The sequence below is a fragment of the Mastigoproctus giganteus genome, chromosome 11 (assembly GCF_048544385.1).
Source record: "Mastigoproctus giganteus isolate SK-2022 chromosome 11, ASM4854438v1, whole genome shotgun sequence".
NCBI lineage: Eukaryota > Metazoa > Arthropoda > Arachnida > Uropygi > Thelyphonidae > Mastigoproctus > Mastigoproctus giganteus.
Window position 1 is genome coordinate 60,435,269 of NC_143585.1, and position 23,722 is coordinate 60,458,990.

At 37.5% G+C, this 23,722-nt stretch overlaps 1 protein-coding gene across 2 annotated transcripts in view; it reads right to left on the reverse strand.

Moving 5' to 3' along the window:
* RfC38 (replication factor C subunit RfC38) overlaps window positions 1-23,722 on the reverse strand; it is an 80,924-nt gene that overhangs the window by 31,560 nt on the left and 25,642 nt on the right. For both annotated transcript variants that reach the window (XM_090385260.1, XM_090385262.1), the window contains exons 3-6: window positions 15,180-15,277; window positions 10,853-11,034; window positions 4,638-4,774; window positions 2,145-2,243 (exon numbers count right to left, since the gene is read on the reverse strand). In XM_090385260.1, the coding sequence (XP_090241386.1) occupies window positions 2,145-2,243; window positions 4,638-4,774; window positions 10,853-11,034; window positions 15,180-15,277 (516 nt within the window). The remainder of the gene's footprint in view (window positions 1-2,144; window positions 2,244-4,637; window positions 4,775-10,852; window positions 11,035-15,179; window positions 15,278-23,722) is intronic.

The window sequence follows — 23,722 nt, forward strand, 5'->3', positions numbered from 1 at the left end:
CTCTCCACCACCTAATGAATCTGCTGAGATTATTGATCAATCCCAGTCTAATCCAAACATTGGTATGTATGTGGAACAGGTTTCTGCATTAAGATCTACTCTCTCTGATGGAGGTAGACTAACAAAACCAGTTACAATGGGCATCCAAGACACTTCATCAGCGATGGAGCAGCTACTTACCAATGTAATTCTAGAAAACGAGTGTTTGAAAGCTAGGCTAGAGGAAAAAAGAATTTCAATTGAACAAGTTACAGAAAAATTATAGTAGACCTTCTGGTTCTGCTATGCCCCTATGCCACATGCACTAGCGACACAGCTCTATACTCCAACAAAAAGTATTGCTACCAAACAGGGAATAACAACTAAGCTTTCACAGCAGCAGCAGCAGCATGTGATTTTAATTAAGACTCAGAAGTGCAGCACCTTGTCTACCAGCAAGGAGGTCAGACATGAAATAAAAACCAAATTGGCATCTGACATCAAGGATGTCAAAATAAAGTATATGAGAAAAATAAGAGCAAACCGAGTTCTTATTGAGATGGCTACGTCTCAGGATCTGGAGAAGATTAGAAACTATTCTAGACTGCGAGAGTGCGGTCTTAAGCCAGAGACGCCTAGGAAATTAGGCTCTACTGTCGTAACATATGACATACACAAAGACGTAAAGATAGATGATATAGTGGAAGATATCTTTCACAAGAACTTGAAAGATCACGGTTTCACACCTCAGGCAGTCAAAGAGTAAATAAAGCCATGTTTTTCTATGAAGCCTAAACCAAATAAGTCAAGTGTGAATTGGATTCTTGAAGTCTCAAGAAATATTTGCAAGATTCTTTTATCTGTTCGCAGGGTATATCTCAGTTGGACCTCACATAGAGTGAAAGATTACACTACTGTTCCCAGGTGTTTTAAATGTCTGGGATACAGCCACTCGCAAGAATTTGTACTCAGGAGCAGCAAACCTGTAGGCTTTGTGGACTTGTGGGTTGTAATTCTGGTGACTGCCCGAATAAAGATAAATTATCAGTGTGTCCAAATTGTAAGAAGAAGAAAAGAAATTGTGCGCATTCGTTTACGGATTCGAAATGTCCTGAGTATTTAAAAGCCATTGATATGATTAAGTCAAAGACCTCTTATGGATAGGACACTACCAACAGGTACAACTTCGTTCAAATTACCCCAAACTTAAATTCTTACAACTGAATTGCCAGTGGTCAATTTCAGTTATGAATGATCTAACCACTATTGCTCAAGAGCATTTCGTACAGGTTCTTGCTCTTCAAGAACCTTATTCATATAAAGGTTTTGTTAAGGGTCTATCTATTCGTTATCGGATTATACAGTCCGACTCTGTCATTGTAGGGACTGGCGGAAATGCTCGACAATGGATCTGGGCTTCGAACATGATTACTGATCCAACCCTGATGGTTACAAAGATTCCTAGTCTGTGTTCCATGCACGGTGTGTGTGTGTGTGTGTGTGTGTGTGTGTGTGTGTGTGTGTGTGTGTGTGTGTGTGTGTGTGTGTGTGTGTGTTTGCTGCTTGGAGGGTTGGTTTGGCCAGCTTTATCTGGTCTCACTTTATTGCCAGTGCTCACAGTACTAGAAAGGTTGAATTTTTGCCATTCAACCTTTCGTCGATCATCTGGATGCAACATTACAATCCCTTATGGATAAACAGGTCGATCGTTTTGATGGATGTGAATGCAGAAATTGTAGAGTTCTGAAACACTCTGTAAGAGCAAGTATATTTTATATACTATAATGTCTACCTATATGCACAAGGAAAAAACCTGGGAGAATGTAACTTATAGCAAAGTAAATAAATGACTATTTGCAAATGTTATTCATTAATAGTGAATTTTAAAGACTCCTTAAATTTGTCTATTAGGTGTTAGGACTTTACCTATGAAAAAAATAATTGTTGAGTTCTGAAACACCCTGTATGGGCAAGTATATTTTCTTGAATGTATATTTTATATACTAAAATGTCTGTATGCACAATGAAAAAACCTGGGAGACTGAAATTTATAGTCAAGTAAATAAATGACTATTTGCAAATGTTATTCATTAATAGTGACTTGTAAGGACTCTTTAAATTAGTCTATTCTGCAAAATTTCAAATGACATTCACTGCCAACTTACCTATGAGGGCTTTGCTCTTGAACTATCATAACAGCAGTTTCACGAAGGAAGATTTCCCAGTCTGGTTGGACAACTTCTTGATCAGGAACAAATGGATACCTAAAAATAGAATGAATGAAAGAAATGCATTATACTGTAATTATTAGAATTCAATTTGATTTTTAATGCAAGAAACTGCTTCCCACAATCTTCAAAAATGAATCTGTTTTCAATCGGAGGGGGGGTGCAATAACGCTGAAGAGGCTATCCATTGTGTGTGTTGCTGATATACTGGTATATTATTAATTCACCTTTTTTCTCATCCTTATTCATATTTTCCTCCACTGACATATATGAGAAAGTTTCTCATATATGTCTGGATTGTGTTTAATGTCCTGCTTTTTAATCAGCAATTAACTTTTCACAGCACATCTCAAATAAATAGCAGCAAACCATAATAATTTAATACTTTATAATTATGCATTTTGTGCTCTCTTGCAATAACACTAATATTTCCACTATTTAGTTGATGATTAAACAACTTTATTGACAATCATATATCATTTGTGTTTTTATTGAATAATTGCCAGTAAAAATGCCAAATATGTAAGATGCCCTACAAGTAGTGAAAAAGGGAGGAAACAAATTTTGCAATGCAAAACCAAGACAAAACAGCATTGCTATTGACAGTTACCTTGGTTTTGCACTATAAATAGAGCACTTTTCTTTCTAATACCTAATGAGGGCTGTCAGTAATACACTGGTGTGCAAAATTTAAGGACCAGTCAGGTTTTCACCTGTAGCTTCTCATAGGAGTGGCCTGGATATGGGGAAAACATACCAAAAGGAACCTCGTGAGGTACAGAAATGAAGGAAACAACACCGACACAACAATGGAAACAAAACGGTACAGAGGGACTTTATTCAAAAATGGCAACATAGCACTGGCTGCCATGATACAGATGCACCACTGTGAAAGATGGAAGGGGAAGAGGTGGTCCTCAGTAGGAGATATGGCCACCCCTAATGTCGATGGAGACTTTGCACCACCTGTCCATACTTAGAACAATGTTGTTGATAAGTTCTTGCGGTAACATCGTCCATTCCTCTGTCGGCGCCATTTTCAGCTGGTGAACATTTTCTGGTGGGTGTGGATGTGCCGCTAGGCGTCTCCCCAGAGCATCCCATATGTGTTCGATGGGATTTAGATCAGTAGAGCGGGCAGGCCAATCCATACGAACAATATCCTCACTTTCCAAAAGCATATCAACAGCTGCAGTGCGATGGGATGTGGCGTTATCATCCATAAACACAAACTCGGAGCCAATGGCACCTTGGAACAGACGCACATGGGGAAGGATTACCTCAGTACAGTAGTGTGCACCGGTTACAGTATCTGGAGTTGTGTATGTCCATCCAAGATAACGCCTTCCCAGACGAGAACACCTCGACTGCCATATCGATCCCTTTCAGCGATGTTTGCAGGGTGATACCATGTGCCAACCTCTCACCAGATTAGTTGACGTCCAGAATAGTTGCTGAGACTGAATCTACTGTCATCAGTAAAGAGTACCTTAAGTAAAGATTTTTTGATTGTAACCTTTAGAAATAATGTTGGTCCTAATTTTGCACACCAGTGTAGCACTGAATTAAAAATAAATGTGCAGCACTCTTCTCAAAAGAGAATGCTGTTTCTTTGTAGTGCAATAGTAAAGCAGCTTGTGGCAATGAAATTTTAAAGATCATTACCTTAATGTCGGAACTTCACATTCTTTGATTATAATTACTAGAATATATATAAAACTTGGCAACTGTTAATGCCCTACTATCAATATCCAGACGAACAACCTTTATTTACAGGAAAACTGCGAAACACTTTCCACCAGATTTTTTTGAATGTCCTCGATATTTTCTACCATTCTGTTTTTTGGCCAGTCTCTCCTCACCTGCACCCAACAATGCAATTCATCCATCACAGAGGTTCTCTATAGGATTGAGGTTAGGGCTCTGGATTGGCAGTCCAACTTTTCGACACTAGTGTCCTCAAGCCAGTATTGATAGGGAGCATTTTCCTGCTGATATAGACATAAGCCTCCCCCTATATGCTACCACAACGTAGGTAATGCATTATTGTCTAGGATGGCCAGACAGACCTCAGTATCTATAGTTTTATCCAAAACAAGTAATGGTTCCAGGTCAAACCATGAAAAATAGCCCCAGACCATCAACATTGCTTTCAGACCATCACATCAAAGTTCATGTATGGACTTGGGTGAGTATGGGCTTGGGTGTGCCAAGCCCATACTCACCAGATGTGAGCCCAACTAAAATTCTTTATAGTAGATAATACTAACAAAAATCAAAACTGGTTTCATTTATAAATTATTATACTCTGAAATAAGTAAAACACTGAAATAATAAAACTGGTTTCATTTATAAATTATTATACTCTAAAATAAATAAAACATCAATATTCGAAAACCTGAATTAATACTACCAAAGGAAATAACTCACTGTTGTACTCGACATGCTTCACACATTAAAACAGCTCTGCGTATGTTGCGCTGACTTTGTTTTGCAATCCTTTCTGCCAATTCTGGGGGCAAACTAAGAGATTCTTTTCTGCAAATATTCTGAAGAACAGATGATATCTGAAGGAGAAAAATAACTAATGTTTATAAATGTGGTTTCACACACACACAGATACAAACACATCAATGTACAAACTCCTATGCAAGAATTTAGAAAAATCCTTTTCCATATCAGTAAAAGTTATTAATCTCTATGAAAATGCTGATGACTCATAATTAAAAAATACAATAAATTTTATCTGTCAGATATCATGCATAATAGTCTTGCATTAAAAAACCTGCACTGAATTACTGGAAAGTAATATCAACAATTTCAGAAATATACAAAGAAAATTTTTTTATTTAGTGCACAATGCAATATTACAGTCGGACCTCTCTTTAACAAAATTCCATATAGCGAATTTTTCTATATAGTGAACTTTTTTGATTTCCCCTTGGTTGTTACACTGAAAATAGTTTCCATATAATGATGAAAATTTCCAAATAACGAAGTGATTCTGAGAGACCTGGGTAAGCATTGTTTGCACCTTTGGTCTTTAGGCAATTCTCCTGAGTCCAAGGAAGCTTTCATAATTATGGCTAAGGGTTTGCTTACTTTCTTTGCTGCATCATTTAATATAAATGGATAGATCCTATCCACTTCAGGTGCCTTTCTTCAGGTTCCTAGAAACCCTGGTGCAATGCAAAATCATGCAATATAAATAACAGGCCCTATGGGAAAAATAGGGTTAGGTGCTGACCACCCAAGATTGAACACGCTTTTGTAACCAAAACATTACCAAACACAATAAATAATCGTAATAAAATACTTACATATTTTTTACGACTATTACGTAATAAAATATTGCTAATGATTTTGCTTCTATCATAAGCAAACTTTTTCTTTGTTTGATTTTCTATCCAAACAGATGACAGCCGTTCCATCTCTTCCAATTCTTTGTGTCTTGATCTAATGGATTTTATTACACTTTGAGCTGTTCCTGCTATGAAAGTTGTTTTTATTTTCTCTGCATTCTTTCTAATTCTTGGCATTGCCTCATTTAGGCCTGTAGCACGTGCAATATCACATGGCCTTTCATTCTGCTCAAAGTGTTTCACAATTTCACATTTTTTCTCTATCGACAGAGGCAGACTGGCCATAAGCTTTACCGGGGAAACCCCAGTGGACTAGAGGCCAGTGTGATTTTGGCCATAAACGCTAGTATGAGGCTGCTACAAATTTTCTCAGGTAAGAATATTTGACCCAGTCTGCCTCTGTCTATCGATATTGCTTTTCTTTTTCTTTCTGAATCTGTAGTCTTCACTAGGATGCTTCCTTTTCACATCTTTTAAGTATTTTACTCATTTTTAGGGAATAAAGCACAATTACAAAATGAGGAGGCATGCTTGATACACATAAACAAAGTTATGCGTGTATAGCAACAGAATAAACAACACCATAAAGGCAGAGACACACTATTAACACCCCACTAGCTCACATTTTACTAAAGCACATTTCTGGGGGTTACTACCATAAAACAATAAAAACAATTTCCAGTTGCATTTGTGCTAGTAAAATCTGTTATAAACTGGTAGTTGTTGTTGTTGTTGTTGTTATTTGGTTTTTAGGAGCATTAGCAACTACGGCCATATTGCTCCGGGGATATGCGGTGATCATTCCCTGACCTTTCTGCATCCTCCGTATTTGGTGGTGTAATAACATGCACTTCCATGTTATTATCTTGTAAACTATAACAAGTTCATACCTCAGGCAGGACAAAGCCATGGATTTCAAGACCCACCAATTTATTACAAAGTGCAGAATCATCAACAAACAGACATATGAAAACTGTTTAGCATTCCCCAGACAGCTGTTCCAGTGTTTTTTGGCACCTCATCAGTGAAGAATTAGGCTTTGACAGAAAGACCAAGTTGAATAAACTCCTTATATTTTAGCGAATTGGACACAAACATTAATACAGGACCTGGGTAACTAAAATTTACATGACATTCAAACTGGGAAGAGGAGGGAATGAAAAACAAACAAAATTTACAAAAATACACCGAGTTAAATTGACACACAGCTAATAGCAGTATCAGAATAATTTATATGAAACAGGAAATGAAATCGTATTTGAAAAATTGATACTCAGCATATTTATATAAGTTATGTCTGGTTGTTTTTCAACCATCCCCCATCATTTGAATATCGTGTAAATTTAGTTACCCAGCTCCTGTATTAATAACAACCACTCAGCACAATTTTCAATGCTTGTAAACTAATATCTGTTTTTAACTCAGTATTTTTACACTTTATTTCATACATATTACTCTTTTTTTTTTTTTCTATCAGTAACGTTTTTTCACAAATCACTAAAGTTGATGTCATGGGTTGTATTATTGAATGTATTAAATTAGGAGTAAGTGCAGGGAATTTGTAAACAGTTTGCTCTGGGGATATGCAGCGGTCATTCCCTGACCTTTCCGCATCCTCTGTATTTGGTGGTCATGGGGTTGAATCCCGGTCTAATCAAGAAGCATGATTTGTAAACACACTTCACATGTTGGCAACACTGCTTTCAGTCACTGACCTTGAGAACTCAATGCAGTAATGTTATTCAGTGTGAGCTAAGTTTATTTTTGAGGGTATTGTGTCAAACTTGTGATGAAAAGTGAGTAAAATATCTTCAACGCAAGTGTTTGAACAATCCGAACTTATTTTGTTATATCTGTGGAAGTTATGTAGTTCTCAAGCAAAGACAAGATATTACAGAATTTGTTAAAAATGTGTATTGTGCTTGTTTTGGAGTGAAACTCGGAGACAGAGATAAACAATGAACTCCACATAAAGTTTGGCAAACCTGTGTTGAAGCACTGAGATTGTGGAAAACTGGTAAAAAGAAGGTTATGCCATTTGCAATTCCCATGATTTGACGGAAGCCTACAAAGCACTGATAATTGCTACTTTTGCTTAGTTAATGTAGAGGAATCCAATGCAAAGAGTAAGAAGGATATTATGTATCCCAATGCTGCATTTGTCATTAGACCAGTTCCACATGGAGATAACCTGCAGATTCCATGCCTTCCACTTATAATGGAGAATGTAGCCGCAAAGAGTGCTAAAAATGAAGCTTCTGAAGATGAAACTGGTCTACACGCCTGGAGACATCGAGTCCAACCCTCAATTGTTTTCATACCATGAACTCAATGATCTGGTAAGAAATTTAAATTTACCAAAGGAATCTGCATAACTCCTTGATTCAAAGTCAAAACATCTTTTGACTTTGAATCAAGGAAAAAGTCAAAAAAGTCATTTTTCTTATGGTAAAGACAAGATATTACAAGAGAATGAGATATTGCAAGATATTAGAGAGAATAAGAATTAGTCCCCTACTTTTCTGAGAATGATTCTATGGTTTTTTTCAGTAATATAAATGACTTAATGAACTACAGGGTGATTCTAAATTATTGTCGGGGTTTCCATGGCCTATAATTTTCAAACCGGAAACAACAAAATAAAACTGCTTGCGGAATACGAAAGTGTAACTCAAAAAGTTTTATTACCTATAGAATCAATACTGCAGAATGCTAAACAACTTCAACATGCGCACCTTTCGTAGCACGTAAGATGTCCAAGTGATATTCAATTTCCCTCCAAGTGTTCTCCAGCATTTGCAGTGTAACTGTTTTGATCGCAGCAACAATTCTGAGCTTCAGTTCATCGAGGGAGGCCACAGGGATCTTGTACACAATGTCCTTCACGTATCCCCACAGGAAGAAATCAAGCAGCGTAAGATCGGGCGAGCACGGAGGCCATGGAATCGGTCCACCACGCCCAACCCAGCACCCAGGAAAATGCATGTCAAGAAATTCTCGGACAATAAGAGCCCAATGTGGCGGTGCACCATCTTGCTGGAACACCACATTTGGCTGATGATTTTCCAACTAGTGTAACAGATACAGCTGTAGCATGTCCAGATAGGTCGCCGCTGTCACTGTTTTTTCCACAAAGAAAAAGGGCCCCAAAACCTCCGAACATGACAAAGCACACCAGACATTGACCTTTGGACTACCTCTTTCAAATTCTTGAATGGCGTGAGGGTTTTCTGATCCCCATATTCTGCAGTTATGACGATTTATCCTTCCTGATATGTAAAACTTTGCGTCATCACTAAATCTCTCCAAAGGTAATTTTCATCAGCTTCAACGTTTGACAAAAGGGCAAATTGGAAATGGCGAGGTTTATCGTTCGGCTTTAAACCTGCACAATCTGCAGTTTGCATGGAGGTGAAAGCGGTTATGAACAACCCTCCAAACAGTCGTTTGTGGTATACCTAACTGCAAAGAAGCTCGTCTAACTGATTTTTGTGAGCTTTGAGAAAACGCTTCATGGATTCGATCAACATCTTCCTGCAAAGTGCTCAGTCTTCCCACTCCTTTTCAGTGCAGAACATTACCAGTCTCTTGAAATTACTTTAACCAACGTCGGATAGCATTATCTGAAGGTGGATCTTTTCCATACTGAGTTCTGTAATGACGTTGTGTTGTGATAACGGACTTTGTTTAGAAAAACCAAAATATGCACATTGCCTTCTCTTGGACAGTCGCCATTTTGAAGTAATAAGGTCAATATCTCCCAGACATCAATGCAGCGAGTACAGCGTTGCGAAATAAAACTTTTTTTTCCAGTTTGAAAATTATAGGCCACGGATACCCTAGCAATAATTTTGAATCACCCTGTGTTTAGGAATTAGATAGAATCCTACACAGTGAAGACGTTTTTGACTCATCAAAGAGGAGTCTTAGCATCAGGTCTGCTGTTGAGGATGTCTTAGAGAAGAATATAATTACACTAAAAGAATATAAAATAAAAGATCTACACTACAAAAGAGAGAATAACAATTAGTCCCCTACTTTTCTGATGATGATTCTATGGTTTTTACAGTAATATAAGTGACTTAATAAACTATTTAGAAATTAGATACAATCAGTGGAGACTTTTCTGACTCATCAGAGAGGAGTCTTAGCATCACTGTTGAGAATGTCTTAGAGAACAACAAGGATCTACACTACAAGAATATAATTGAAAATATGTTGGAAAACTTCAAAAAGCTAAGCTAAGCTGCAATGTGAGTGTCACAAGGTACATTTTTTACACTCCCACATTGACTACTTCCCAGAAAATCTAGGAAGTGTTAGTGAAGAACAGGGTGAGAGGTTCTACTGGGATATTAAAGATATGTAGATGAGTTACCAGGGGAGGTGGAATGTCAACATAATGGCTGGCTATTGCTGGATAATGAAGCGCGACTGTAAAGTAGAATGATCTGCAAGAAAATCAAAGAAATTAAAATTTGACCCATCATAGATCACTTTTTAAAATGAGAGGCGAGTGTTTGGTGGACTTTTTGCTACACTGCCTTTTTTTTAATAGTATTTTCAATGTGTATTTAAATATAAAAGTCTGGTAAAAGTAGCATTTTGTTATAATTTCAGTGCACAAATTGTGCCAAAATTAATAAAAATTTGTGAAAAATCAAATTTTCTTTTGTGATTTTTGATGTGGTGGAAACAAATGGAAGTCATTTTTAAAACCAACATTAGAAAATGATTCAGAAACACCCTTTCCTGAGAAAACATTGGTGAATTTTTTCCAAAATGCAGAGTAATGAATTATACTCAGAGTAATGAATTTAACTCAGCATATTTATGTAATGTTATGCTTGGCTGTTTTTCACCCTCCCCAATGTCTTGTAAATTTCAGTTATCCAGCTCCTGTATTAATAACGGTTGTACCTAGTCTGATAAACTAGAGGTAGTTTATTCAAGTTGGTCTTTCTGTCAGAACTTAGTCCTTCACTAATGAGTTGCCAAAAAAGCACTGGAACAACTGTTTCAGGAATGGCAAATGGTTTTAATATATTTGATAATTAGTCACTATTCCTGAAGACTGGTCATTAGTGATCCTGTACTTGACTTAATTAGAGGATATCAAAATCCATGGCTTTGTCCATCCTGAGATACAAATTAAATAAACTGTGTGAATATATAACTATAATTCTCATTTTAATGCTGCAATAAGCAAATTTTAAATAAGATATTTTCAATTCTCTTAACCATAGTGATTTTTATTTTCTTAATTGCCATAAAAATACATACTTCTGCTTCTGATGGGGCAGGAACTCTTATGCCTAGGCACCTACTACGAATAGCAGGGATGACTTTACTTGAGGAGTTGCAACATAAAATTAAGCGACAGGTACTCATGTATTTTTCCATTGTTCTCCTTAAAGCATGCTGGGCATCTTTGGTCAGTTTGTCAACTTCCATAAGGACAATTACTATAAAATGTGAAATTTTTCACTTCATATTTTGTTATAAAAAATAAACATTTTTTTATTATAATTAAAACTAAATTCAATCTATAGAAACAGCAGAGACAGAATTCAATTAACTCAGTCTTATGTACTCATGACAAAACATATAATACAATCTGCTTTAAATTTTTGATAAATGGTTTATTTCACATCTCTCATACTCCTGGACACTAAAAATCCAAAGAAGAAACTAAGCCTATTTCAAAATGTTCTGTATTAATGGTTTATTCATTTCTCCAATTTTTAAACAAGCATATCAGGAACATATCTCCCCATACTTTGGGCATAGTGTAGTTTGTTTGTTTGTTTGTAATTTGGTTTTTAGGATCATTAGCAACTAAGGCCATATTGCTCCAGGGATATGCGGTGGTCATTCCCTGATCTTTCTGCATCCTCCATATTTAGTGGTCACGGGCTCGAACTTCGGTCTAATCAAGAAGTGTGTGCTATGCACTGCTGCTCCTGCCCACCTGGCTACGGAGATGCCGGCATAGTGTAGTGTTTGGTGGTTTCCCACAACTGCACCATTAGTACTCTTGTGAAGAACACAGCATAGAAAACCATAGAACTTGTATAAATGTGAGAAGTGTGTGTGGAGTGTGGGTTTCTGTTGATTTATGTCGTGTTCTGTTGTTCTTCTGGCTTCTTGGCTGCAGGGCCCCTTTTGGGACCCCCATGTTGTCCATACACACCACTAGGAGGTGAGCCAGGCAGCATAGATTGTTTCTCTGGCTGGTCACTGCCAGGGTCACCTGAGCTTCCTGGACAAAGACTAAAATAATAAAATAAAATAAAAATAATTAAATTATACAAGGTATGGCAATAGAATTCCAAGACTGATGCTGTTGCAGTCAAGTTCAATGAGTTTGAAAATAAACAGAAGTGTTATGCTGTAGTTCAAACTTCCTCCAACAGGTGGTGATACACAGTGTCCAGTAGGCTGACAGGTTGCAAGTAACAACCAGTTTCGTTAGTAGTGTTAACATTCTGTGTCATGATTTTGCAATGGAGCAACAAATGAATATCAAATTTTGGCTTTAAACTGGGAAAATCTGCAAAAGAAATATACAAAATGTTAAGAACTGTTTATGGTGATGAAATGCTTAGTAGTACTAGTATATTTGAATGGTATAAACAATTCAAAGGTAGACGTGAGGATGTTTGCATTTTGAAGGTCATTCAACTCTCAAAATAATGGCTGATGAGTTGGATATGAATAAGATGATTTGTCAAATTCTGCATGAAGATTTAGGGAAAAGGAAGGTCTGTTCAAATTTTGTGCTGCACAACCTTATGGATGATAAGAAGAAATAAAAAGTGTCACATGCAAAGACTTCATCCAAACTTGTCAAGACACTCCTAATTTCTTCGACTGTATTGTCACTGGGGATGAGTGTTGGGTGTTTCAGTATAGCCTGGAGTGAAGCATCAGAGCATGCACTGGCCTTCAAAATCATCACCAGACTCAAAAAGTTTGATTTACAGAAGTCCAAGATCAAGAGGATGCTGATCATGTTTTTCAGCAAACAGGTGTGATTTACAAAGAATTTGTACCTAAAGGGGAGTGAGTCAATGCTGCATTCTATGTACAGGTGCTTCAAAGACTGCTGAAGCACATTTCCCAGGTAAGGCCACAATTTTGAGAGAAAGGCTCTTGTTGCACAACAAACCCCCCCAGCCATCCTGCACTTATTGTGAAGGCATTTCTGATGAAACATGGCATTGTGCTCTCCCAATCCAGCACCAGCAGACTTCTTCCTCGTTTCCAAGGTGAACCCTGCCCTCAAAGGAAAAAAATTTCAGAATACAAGTCTGGAGACCTCATTTTAGAAAGGATGTAGATCTACTGGAACAGGTGCAGAGAAGGGCAATATTGGTGAAGGGAATGAAAGGGTGGCCTTACCAAGGAAGGTGTCAGTTCTGCAAATTGCAGCATCTAGAGACTATGCACCTGCAAGATGATTGGATTGATGTGTTTAAGGCTTTGAATGGATCGAGCAAGCTCAATGCTGATGGTATTCTTCCTCTTGTTCAGACTACACATGTGAGGGGACATAAGTTAAAATTGAGGAAGGATGGTTTCAGGATAGATGTACAGAAGTTTGCCTTCAGCCAGCAAGTGGTGGTTGATTGCTCGAACAAACTTCCATCTTTCATTGTGAAAGATGGTCAATGTGAATAAATTCAAGGAAGTACTAAACAAATTATTAAAGGAAATGGACAGGTGATGTGGGAAGTTTTTTTTTTATCTCATGTTTTATAAGCTTGCTTTCTTGCATCATATGCCACTACAACCCGGTTCACAATAGGAGGGATTATATGCTGAAGCCTTGTGGATTAACTGAAGACTTGAGAAAATCTGCAAGGCTCTAGGGGGTAAATTTTTATCAGGGTGGCTAACATTTGTAGGTAGAAGGAATCTATTTTGTGGAGATAGTATCCATTTGAGCAAAGTTGATGCAAGGATTTTTGCCGGTGTCATTGAAGATACTCTAAGGATTCTTCAGGGAAACTGCTAGTTGGGGAGAAGGGTAATTTGGATTTGCATTTATCAGATGATACGGGTCAACGTATTCCTTGCACTCACCTCCCAAATTCTTGTTTGTTGCCACAACAGCTGATGTTGATAATATGTTCTGACGGTAGCAACGTTTCAAATGAGGAGGAAGAAGATAAAATTCTTTGGATATAAACCTAAATAACTGTAAGGGGTGTGTCAGGATAGTAAATTATAGAAGATTACTTAGTCTCAACTGTGTTTACAGTAATGTCAGAAGTGTTGTCAATAAAATGGCTGAAGTTGAACTCCTCGTTAAGACAACTAATGCTGATATATAATAGGGCTAACAGAAATGTATTGCCACCTAGAAATTGGGGGTGATGAGTTCCACTATGGAATGTATAATGTATTTAGGAAAGATGAGGAAGATAGAAGGGGGTGGAGGGGGTCATGATTCTTATCAAAAGAAACATGAGCATGAAAAGAGCTTTTGCTGTTTTCATGCTCAATACTGGATCTCAATAACAAATTAATAAAGTAATGTCTTATAATGGGGGATTTTAACTTTCCAGATATTGACTGGAACTTGTGGGTTGGTCACTCACACACTATCAAGACTTTTGTGGATTTATTGGATGACTGTTTTCTACAGCAACATGTTCAAGAGGCAACCAGAGGGAGTAATACTCTTGATCTGATTATCAGCAGTTATTATTCATGCATTAAGAATTTGCAGGTCAAAATGTCAGCATAGCATGTGTAGTTAAATTACTTGATAGCAATAGTATATACACTTCAGAGCTGACAACTGACTTCAGAGATGGCCAGAGAAGTAGCAACTATGTTTTAATGCTGCTAAATGCAGAGTCTTACACTTGGGGAATAGCAATCCCCAAATAATATAGTTGGTGGGGTTTAATTAAAAGCAGTGGAGGAGGAAAGGGATCTGGGAGTTACAATATGGGCAGATATGAAGTTTTCTGAACAGTGTAAACAGGCAGCCAGGAAAGCCCATAGTGTTCTATCGATGATTTATTGAATGTTATCCTGTAGAGATAGGGAGGTCTAATCCTACTGTATAAAGCAATTGTAAGACCACATTTGGAATACTGTGTTCAAGTATGGAGACCTCATTTGAAAAAAGACACTGAGCTTCTTAATCACACACTGAGCTTCTTAATCACACATTGAGCTTCTTAATCTAACCACAGTCTTTCCTCATGTGATTATGTGGGCTACAGAGCTTGGCAACTAGATACATCAGAAGTGACTTGAATGAGGTTTATAAGTCTCTAAGAGAGAGATTAGATAATATACAGGAAATCATTTAAAGATCAGGTAAGTAACAAAATTTGCAATTTTAGAAATTAATTTTATTAGGAGAAAATTTTAAAAATTTTTCGAAAAATTTTCAAAATTTTGCCAAAAATGTTGTTTTCATTGAATTTTAGAGAATAAGCATATTTTTTTTTCAAGCTTCATTTCTTGCTATACCAAGAAACAAAACTGATATTAAAGATTACTCTTTTAATGACCTTGCAGGACTGTGAAACTTAATCTTTCCTGATTAAAAAAATTTAAAAAAAGTGCTCAAATATGTAAAACAAACCTTTAAACTCTCTTTGAGTGCTACTTTCTAACTGTTGTGTCTGGGCAACTGTTTTAAGCAATTCTTGAATTACAACTCTATCATATATTCCAACATCACTGGAAAAAAAAAAAAAAAATTATAAATGAAACAAATAACAATGATCATTTTCATACAGAAATAAAAATATGTTAGGAAAACTGATATATAATTACCAGTTTTAGTATCACTTCCTCTCCCCAACAAACTTTATCAAAATTTTTTGTTTATACTTCAGAACAGCCACATAAGGTCAAAAGAGCCAAGATAGTCTACAGAAATATTATTTTATTTATTTATTTTTTGGCCTTCATGTGGATTCAAACATAGTGCATTCATAACTGCATACTTAAAAATCAGCCACTCAGCTATAGTCATGCCACATTATCAGGTAATTCTTCAAATATCTTGCTTCACCAGATACTGTATTGGCCATTATTCGAGCTGCCAAAACTCCAACTTCAGTGTCCAATCCCACCCGATCCCACTCTACCGAATGTCACTGGAGTAAAACAACTGTTTGGATCAACCAGAAATTAATTTCGGGTTAGTCCATATTTCTGCAAAAAAACTGTCAGAAGCTGAATATAAAAATCTATTGTAAATAGGCAGATAACAATATAAAATTAAATTTAAAATTACTATGAGAAGGATAAAATTAGCAAAATATATATATAATAAATCTGACAAATAAATAACTGAAAGCAATATATGCACATAAGTAATACAATGTGAACCTTCAGAACACATACTACTTTCAATTTAATTCTAGTATGACAGAAACATAACAGCAAAGTGATATTTTTCTGTCAGTTTCCAGCTTGTATGAACAAGCCAAAAGTACCAAAATCAAAGTGTCTTCCATACTACCCTCACATGAAGCTCACTGATTCAAAAGGACATGTCCATCATTATCACTGCTTATACACTGAGTTGTGCTTTTCCTTACATGGGGTTACATGTCAGTCTGGTAAGATAATGATCACAGACTTTTTCTAGTTTGTGCAAAAAATGTTTTAATCTTTTATCAATAACATGGCTTTATGTCTTCTTTTATGTTTTCCCGTGCATGATTAAGAAGAAATCATGTTGAACACTATGTATTCTTATATTATATGCAATATGCTACAATTTTTATTTACTATTTTTAATACCTTAATCCTCAAATAACATGTTCGCACTAAAGATATAAAGAGTAGGAGACCGGCAGAATTACTTAACAAGTACCAGTCAATGTTGAAAAAAAGCCGGGAGTTAGAGGTGAATTTGAAAGTAGTTGTTGTTGTTGTTGTTGTTGTTTTTTAGGAGCATTAGCAACTAAGGCCATATTGCTCCGGGATATGCAGTGATCATTCCCTGACCTTTCCGCATCTTCCGTATTTGGTGGTGACAGGCTCGAACCCCGGTCTAATCAAGAAACATGTGATACGCACTACTGCTCCTTCCCACCTGGCTACGGAGGCGCCTGAATTTGAAAGTGACTGCAATTCTGCCCAGACACGATAGGAGGGAGTATATGATGAGAGCCTTGTCAATCAATTCGGCTCTGGAGAGATTGTGCAAGGCTCAAGGGGTAGAATTTTTCTCACCTGGTCTGTGCTTGTTAACAGGAGAGACTGCTTCTACAGGGATGGGATACACTTAAATAGAAAGAGTGCAAGAATATTTGCTGATGCTATCGAGACAGAGTTAGGTGGGTCGGAAAACTGCTAGCTTGGGAGGGGGATACACGGACTAATAGATTAACAGTAGCCGCTGGCAGAGGTGAAAGTGATTCTTGCACTGCTTCTATTGAAATGAGCAGCAGCCTGGAAAGCAAGGCAATGGGGATTTCCAAGACTGCTGGGAGTCATAGTGGAACAAGTAAATACATGGGCTGTGTTAGAGTAACTAAGAGTAAACAGGTGCATGTATACTTGCATGTACACCAATGCTAGGAGTATAGTTAATAAATTTGATGAGCTTCAAGTGCTAGTCAAGACATCAAAGATAGATACTGTTGGGATATCAGAGACACGTTGTCACACAGACATAAGCAGTGCAGAATTGGAATTTGGGGAGTACAATGTGTACAGAAAGGATAGACAGGACAGAAAGGGAGGAGGGGTTATGCTGTTAGTTAAGAAACACACAAAATCTAAGGAAGTGCATCCAATTGATGTTGGTGGACAATGCAATGTTGAGTCTGTATTGTGAGACATAAGCACTGGGAAAAGAAAAATGCGAATAGGTGTGTGTGTTATAGATCTAATTAATCCGATAAGTATAATGAGCAATTGTGCAGAGAAATAGAGTGGGCCAGTAAATCAGACTGTCTTATAATGGGGGATTTTTATTTTCCCGGAGATTGACTGGAATTTGTGGGTTGGTCACTCACACACGAGCAAGGCTTTTGTGGATTTATTGGATGATTGTTTTCTACAGCAGCATGTTTGGGAGGCAACTAGAGGGAGTAATACTCTTGATCTGATTATCATGCATTAATAATCTGCAGATAAAGGAACCACTTGGTGGCAATGATCACATTGTGCTGAAGTGGGATTTACTCAAAGAGGTAACTACCATCAAGGGTAAAGGGAAGGGTTTTTGCTTTTGTAAAGGCGACTACGGTGGTCTGAGATAGTACTTAAATTCTATATGGTGGAACCAACTGATGATGTTACCAATAGCAAAATCAAAATGGAAAGCATTCAAAGAATTAATCTTGGAGGCTACTAGGCTTTTCATACCAACTAAGAAATATTGTTCAAGATTTAGGCCTAAATGGATGTCAGATGAAATAATTAGACATGTGGCAGAGAAGAAAAATGCATGGGATACATATAAATTAACAGGTGACACAGAAGCCTATGATAGATATAAACTGGTCTGTAACCAAGTAACAAAGGAAGTTAGGCAGGCAAAGGCAGATTAGAGAAAACTTTCGCAAAGGATGCAAAGAAAAACAGCAAAGAGTTCTTTTCTTATGTAAACTCTAGAAGGAAGGGGATGAATCAGATTAGTCCACTTAATATCAATGGTTCAACTGTTCATGATCCTGCTCAGGTAGCTAACAAACTAAATGAATATTTTGCATCTACATTCACACATGAGGAGTTATTCAGGGAGGGGAATGCCAGAAGGTTATAAAATTGTAGCAGGGTGCTTAATGATTTTGTAATAACTGAGAGCAAAGTGGAGGAGAAATTGTTGAAGTTAAATATAAGAAAGGCACCTGGGGTGAATGGAATCTATCCAGTTATATTACAGGAGGCAGCAAAGAAAGTAAGCAAACCCTTAACCATGATTATGAGAGCTTCCTTGGACTCGGGGGAGGTACTCATGGACTGGAGATGTGCAAATGTGACCCCAATCCACAAAGGAGGATCAAAGGGAGACAGATAATTACAGACCTGTTAGTTTAACTTCTGTTCCAGGGAAATTAATAGTGACACTGGTTAAAGATGCACTGCAGAATGATCTAGACAAGACTTCAGTTATAGCTTGGATACAGCATGGTTTGGTTAAGTCTTGTCTGACCAATCTGATTGGATACTATGATGTAGTCACAAAGGAACTGAATGCAAAGAATAATTTTGATATCATATATTTGGATCTTAGAAAGGCTTTTGATACTGTTGCACATGGAAGACTGCTGCACAAATTGCAGTAGTATGGCATTGGGTGCAAATTGCTATGGATAAAGGGATGGTTGAGTGGGAGAAGACAATGGTAATCAATGAACACTGCTCTTCATGGATTAATGTTATTAGTGGAGTCCCCCAGGGTTCAGTGTTGAGTCCATTGTTGTTTTCTGTATTCATTAATGATACTGATGATGTTATATCAGGCTTAATGTCCAAGTCTGCAGACAATACGAAGGTCAGCAGGGTTGTTAAAGACACCAATGACAGTATGCTGCTGCAACAGGATCTAGAAAAGTTGAGCAGATGGGCTGAGAGGTGGCAAATGAAGTTTAACATTGACAAATGTAAAGTACTGCATATGGGAAATTACCTCCAAAGTAACGTATCAACTGTGGTACTACACTGACAGTGCTAGAGCGTGAAAAGAACCTGGGGGTAATTGTGCAGGCAGATATGAAGTTTTCTAAGCAGTGCAGACGGTCTGCAAGAGTAGCTCATGGTGTCTCGTCAATGATATACAGGAATGTTTCTAGCAGGGATAAGGAGGTTATTATCCCCTTGTATAAGGCAATGGTCAGGCCACACCTTGAGTACTGTATACAGGTCTGGAGGCCTCATTTTAAGAAGGACAGAGCTGTTGGAACGAGTACAGAGAAGGGCAACAAGATTAGTGAATGGAACAAAGGCTTGCTCTTACGAAGAAAGGCTTAAGTTTTGCAAATTACAGTGTCTGGAGACTAGGCATCTACGAGGTGATCTGATTGAGGTGTATAAAGCCTTGAATGGTTTGAGCATGCTCAATGCTGATGCGATTCTTTCTCTTGCTCAGAATAATCGCCTGAGAGGGCATAAATTTAAATTGAGGAGAGACAGTTGTAGGATAGATGTACGGAAGTTTGTCTTTAGCCAGCAGGTGGTTGATGGCTGGAACAAACTTCCATCTGTCGTTGTAGAAGTCGATAGCTTAAATAGATTCAAGGAAGAACTAGAGAAACATTTGGAGTGAGTGGATGGGTGACATTAGAAGATTTTTTTTTTTTTTTTTTGGCTGGTGCAAAATAAGCTTGCTTTCTTGCATCATGTGCCTTTGCTAATGTTAATGCTAATAAATTGTGTTTCTGAGTAGCCCTACCATTTTCCATGATGCCATAATTTTAATAATGCTACCATCATTTGGTAGCCAATAACACAGAAGAAGATGAGGTAATAGAGTTAAAACAGCTATAAATGATAAACTTGGGAGATGAACAAGTTTGGAGGAAGAACTTGCTTCCGGCTCTTTCTGAAATGAGACATAGGGAATAAGGTGTGCCAGTGGAGAGGAAGGATGGCTGTTGCCCCATTTCTATTAATGTTCCTGGAATTGGATAAAATTTTAAATGGTTTTATGAAGTCATTTAACATATTTTAACATTTTAAAAATGTTATTTTGATAATACATAATAGCAGAAGTATGATTTTAAATTATCTTTTAACATTTTAACATAATAAGCATCTTTCTGATGTTTTTTTTTACTCTAATTAGTATTCTAAGTTGTTTGAGGTTGATCGCATAACCTTCTGCTACATAATTGGATCTTGTGTTTCAATAGCAAATACAGGATCCAAAGCATGTTTTGATTCTCAATTTGAGCTTCCTATAGGACTGGCCTATGTAGGTCTTGTTACATTGGGAATAAACCTCAAGGACAGTATCCCTGACAAGTTGTGGTGATGGGAGGTGGGAGGTGAAGACCTCAGAAAAAGACAACCTCAAGGGTGAGAAGTCCAGCATGATTATTCTGTTGTACAGCCAGCTGTAACTAGAAATTTCTCTGTCCGGGGCAAAATTAAATAGATTGCATTTCCTGGTTCCCAATGGTAAACATAAATTTAACAATGAATAAATAAATAATGAAATACTGTAAAATGTGCACCATGTTCACTATTTTTCAATATTTAAAATATAATATAACTACATTATATTTTAAATTATACATTTTTGCATGCCTGGGGCAAGTGCTCTACTTGTCCCATCCTAGTTATGGCACTGTTCCGTTGTCTTAGTATGATTGATGCTTTTCTTGATTATCCTACTGCAGAACTACTTAAGACTTTCTGTTCCATTTGTCTGAGGTCACAGTCAGCCTCAAGGGGGAGAAGTCCAGAATCATGCTGAACTTCTTCTGTTTTAGTGTGATATGACTATGAACTCTGAGCAAGAAAAGTTTTATATCATTGGTGGCCAATCCTCCAGTGAAAGAGTGAAAAAAACAAAGAAAAGAGGAAACACAATTATCTTTCTATACATTAAAATAATTTTCTTCCTAGTGATATTTATTCAGCCAATAGGAGAAAAGAGATGTAGGTTACGTGGTAATTTGCATTAGCATAGGCACATGATGCAGGAAAGCAAGATTATTAGCATTAGTAGAGGAATACAATGCAAGAAAGCAAGCTTATGCAGCATCAGCCAAAAAAAAAAAAAAACTCTCCCATTTCACCCCTCCATTCGTTCCAAATGCCTTTCCAGCTCAGCCTTAATTTATTTTGGCTATCAATTTCCACAAAAAAAAAAAAGATGGAAGTCTGTTCCACCAATCAACCACCCACTGGCTAAAGGCAAACTTCCGCACGTCCATTACAACTGTCTTTCCTCAATCTGAATCTATGCCTCCTCAGGTTCTTAATCTGAGCAAGAGGAAGAATCCCATCAGCATTCAGCTTGCTCAACCCATTCAAGGCCTTATACACCTCAATCAGATCACCTCACAGGTGCCTACTCTCCAGGCACTGCAATTTTCAGAACTTAAGCCTTTCTTGGAAAGAGCACCCCTCTTTGTTCCACTCACCAATCTTGTTGCCCATCTTTGTACTCGTTCTAGCAACTCTACATCCTTCCTAAAATAAGGTCTCCAGACCTGTACACAGTACTCAAGGTGTGGCCTGACCATTACCTTATACAAAGCGATAATCACCTCCTTTTCCCTACTAACAAAATTCCTGTATATTATTGACAAAAACCCATGACTGCTCTAGGTGTGGCCTGACCACTGCCTTGTACAATGGGATAATCACCTCCTTGTCCCTGCTATCAAAATTCCTATATATCATTGATAAGAAGACTTCATGACCTGCCCTAGCAGCCCGTCTGCACTGTTCAGTGAACTTCATATTTGACTACACGATTACCCCCAGGTCTTTTTCACTTTCCACTTCCCTGAGTGTAGTACCACACAATTGGTATGTTTCTCTTTGGTTATTACTACCCATAATGCTGTACTTTGCATTTGTCAATGTTAAATTTCAGTTGCCACTTCTCAGCGCATTTGCCCAACTTATCTAGATCCAGTTGGACCTAGATAAGATTAGCATACTGTCTTTACTGTCATTAACAACCCGGCCAACCTTTGTATCATCTGCAAACTTGGACATTAATCCTGATATACCTTCATCAATAACAATATTGATGAATACACAAAACAACAATGGGCCCAGCACTGAACCCTGGGAAACTCCACTAATAGCATTTGTCCACGAAGAGCAGTGTGCATTGATTACCACTCTCTGTTGTCTTCCACTCAACCATCCCTTTATCCATTGCCCTTAATGCCATACCTCTCCAATTTGTACAGCAGTCTTCCATGTGCAACAGTATCAAAAGCTTTCCTGAAATCCAATATATGATATCAAAATTATTTTTGACATTCAGTTCCTTTGTGACCACATCATAGTATCCAATCAAATTGTAAGATAAGACCTCCTTTAACAAACCCATGCTGTGTCTTAACTATTACTGAAGTCTTGTTGATGATCCTACAATGCTTCTTTAACCAGTGACTCCATTATTTTCCCTGGAACACAAGTTAAACTAACAGGTCTATAGTTACTTGTGTCACTTTTTGAACCCCCTTTGTGAATTCGTGAAAAATTTGCACACCTCCAGTCCATGGGGACCTCCCAAAGTACAAGGAAGCTCTCATAATTATGGCTAAGGGTTTGCTTACTTCCATTGCTGCCTCCTTTAATATAACTGGATAGATCCCATCGTCCACCCCAGGTGCCTTCCTTATGTTTAACTTCAACAATTTCTCCCCCACTTTGCTTGCAGATATTAGAAATTCACTTAGCTGATTTGTGTTAGCGTTTGAAAAATTTCTGGCATTCCCCTCATTGAATAACTCCTCATGTGTGACTGTAGATGCAAAATACTCATTCAGTTTATCAGCTACATGAGCATGATTATCAACAGTCAACCCATCTATGTTAAGTGGTTCAATCTGATTCATCCCTTTCCTTCTAGAGTTTACATAAGTAAAGAACTCTTTGCTGTTTTTCTTTGCATCCTTTGCCAAAGATTTCTCGTAATCTGCCTTCGCCTGGCTAATATCCTTTGTGACTTGATTACAGACAAACATATATCTTCCACAGGCTTCTGTGTCACCTCAATTTATATGCATCCCATACATTTTTCTTCTCTGCAACAAGCCTCATTAATTCATCTGACATCCATTTAAGCCTGAACCTTGAACAGCATTTCTCAGTTGGAATGAAAAGCCTAGTAGCCTCCAATATTAAGTCCCTGAAGGCTTCCCATTTAGAATTCAACGTTGGTAACATCATCAGTTGATCCCACTGTACAGAATTTAAATGTCTGAGACCCCTGTAGTCACCTTTACAAAAGCAAAAGCCCTTCCCTTCAGCCTTGATGGTAGTTACATCTTTAAGTAATTCTCATATCAGTACATTTTGATCACTGTCAACCAGTGGTTCCTTTATCTGCAAATTCTTAATGCATGAATAAACACTGCTGATAATCAGATCAAGAGTATTACTCCCTCTGGTTGCCTATCAAACATGCTGTTGTAGAAAACAGTCATCCAATAAATCCAAAAAAATCTTGCTAGTGTGCGAGTAACC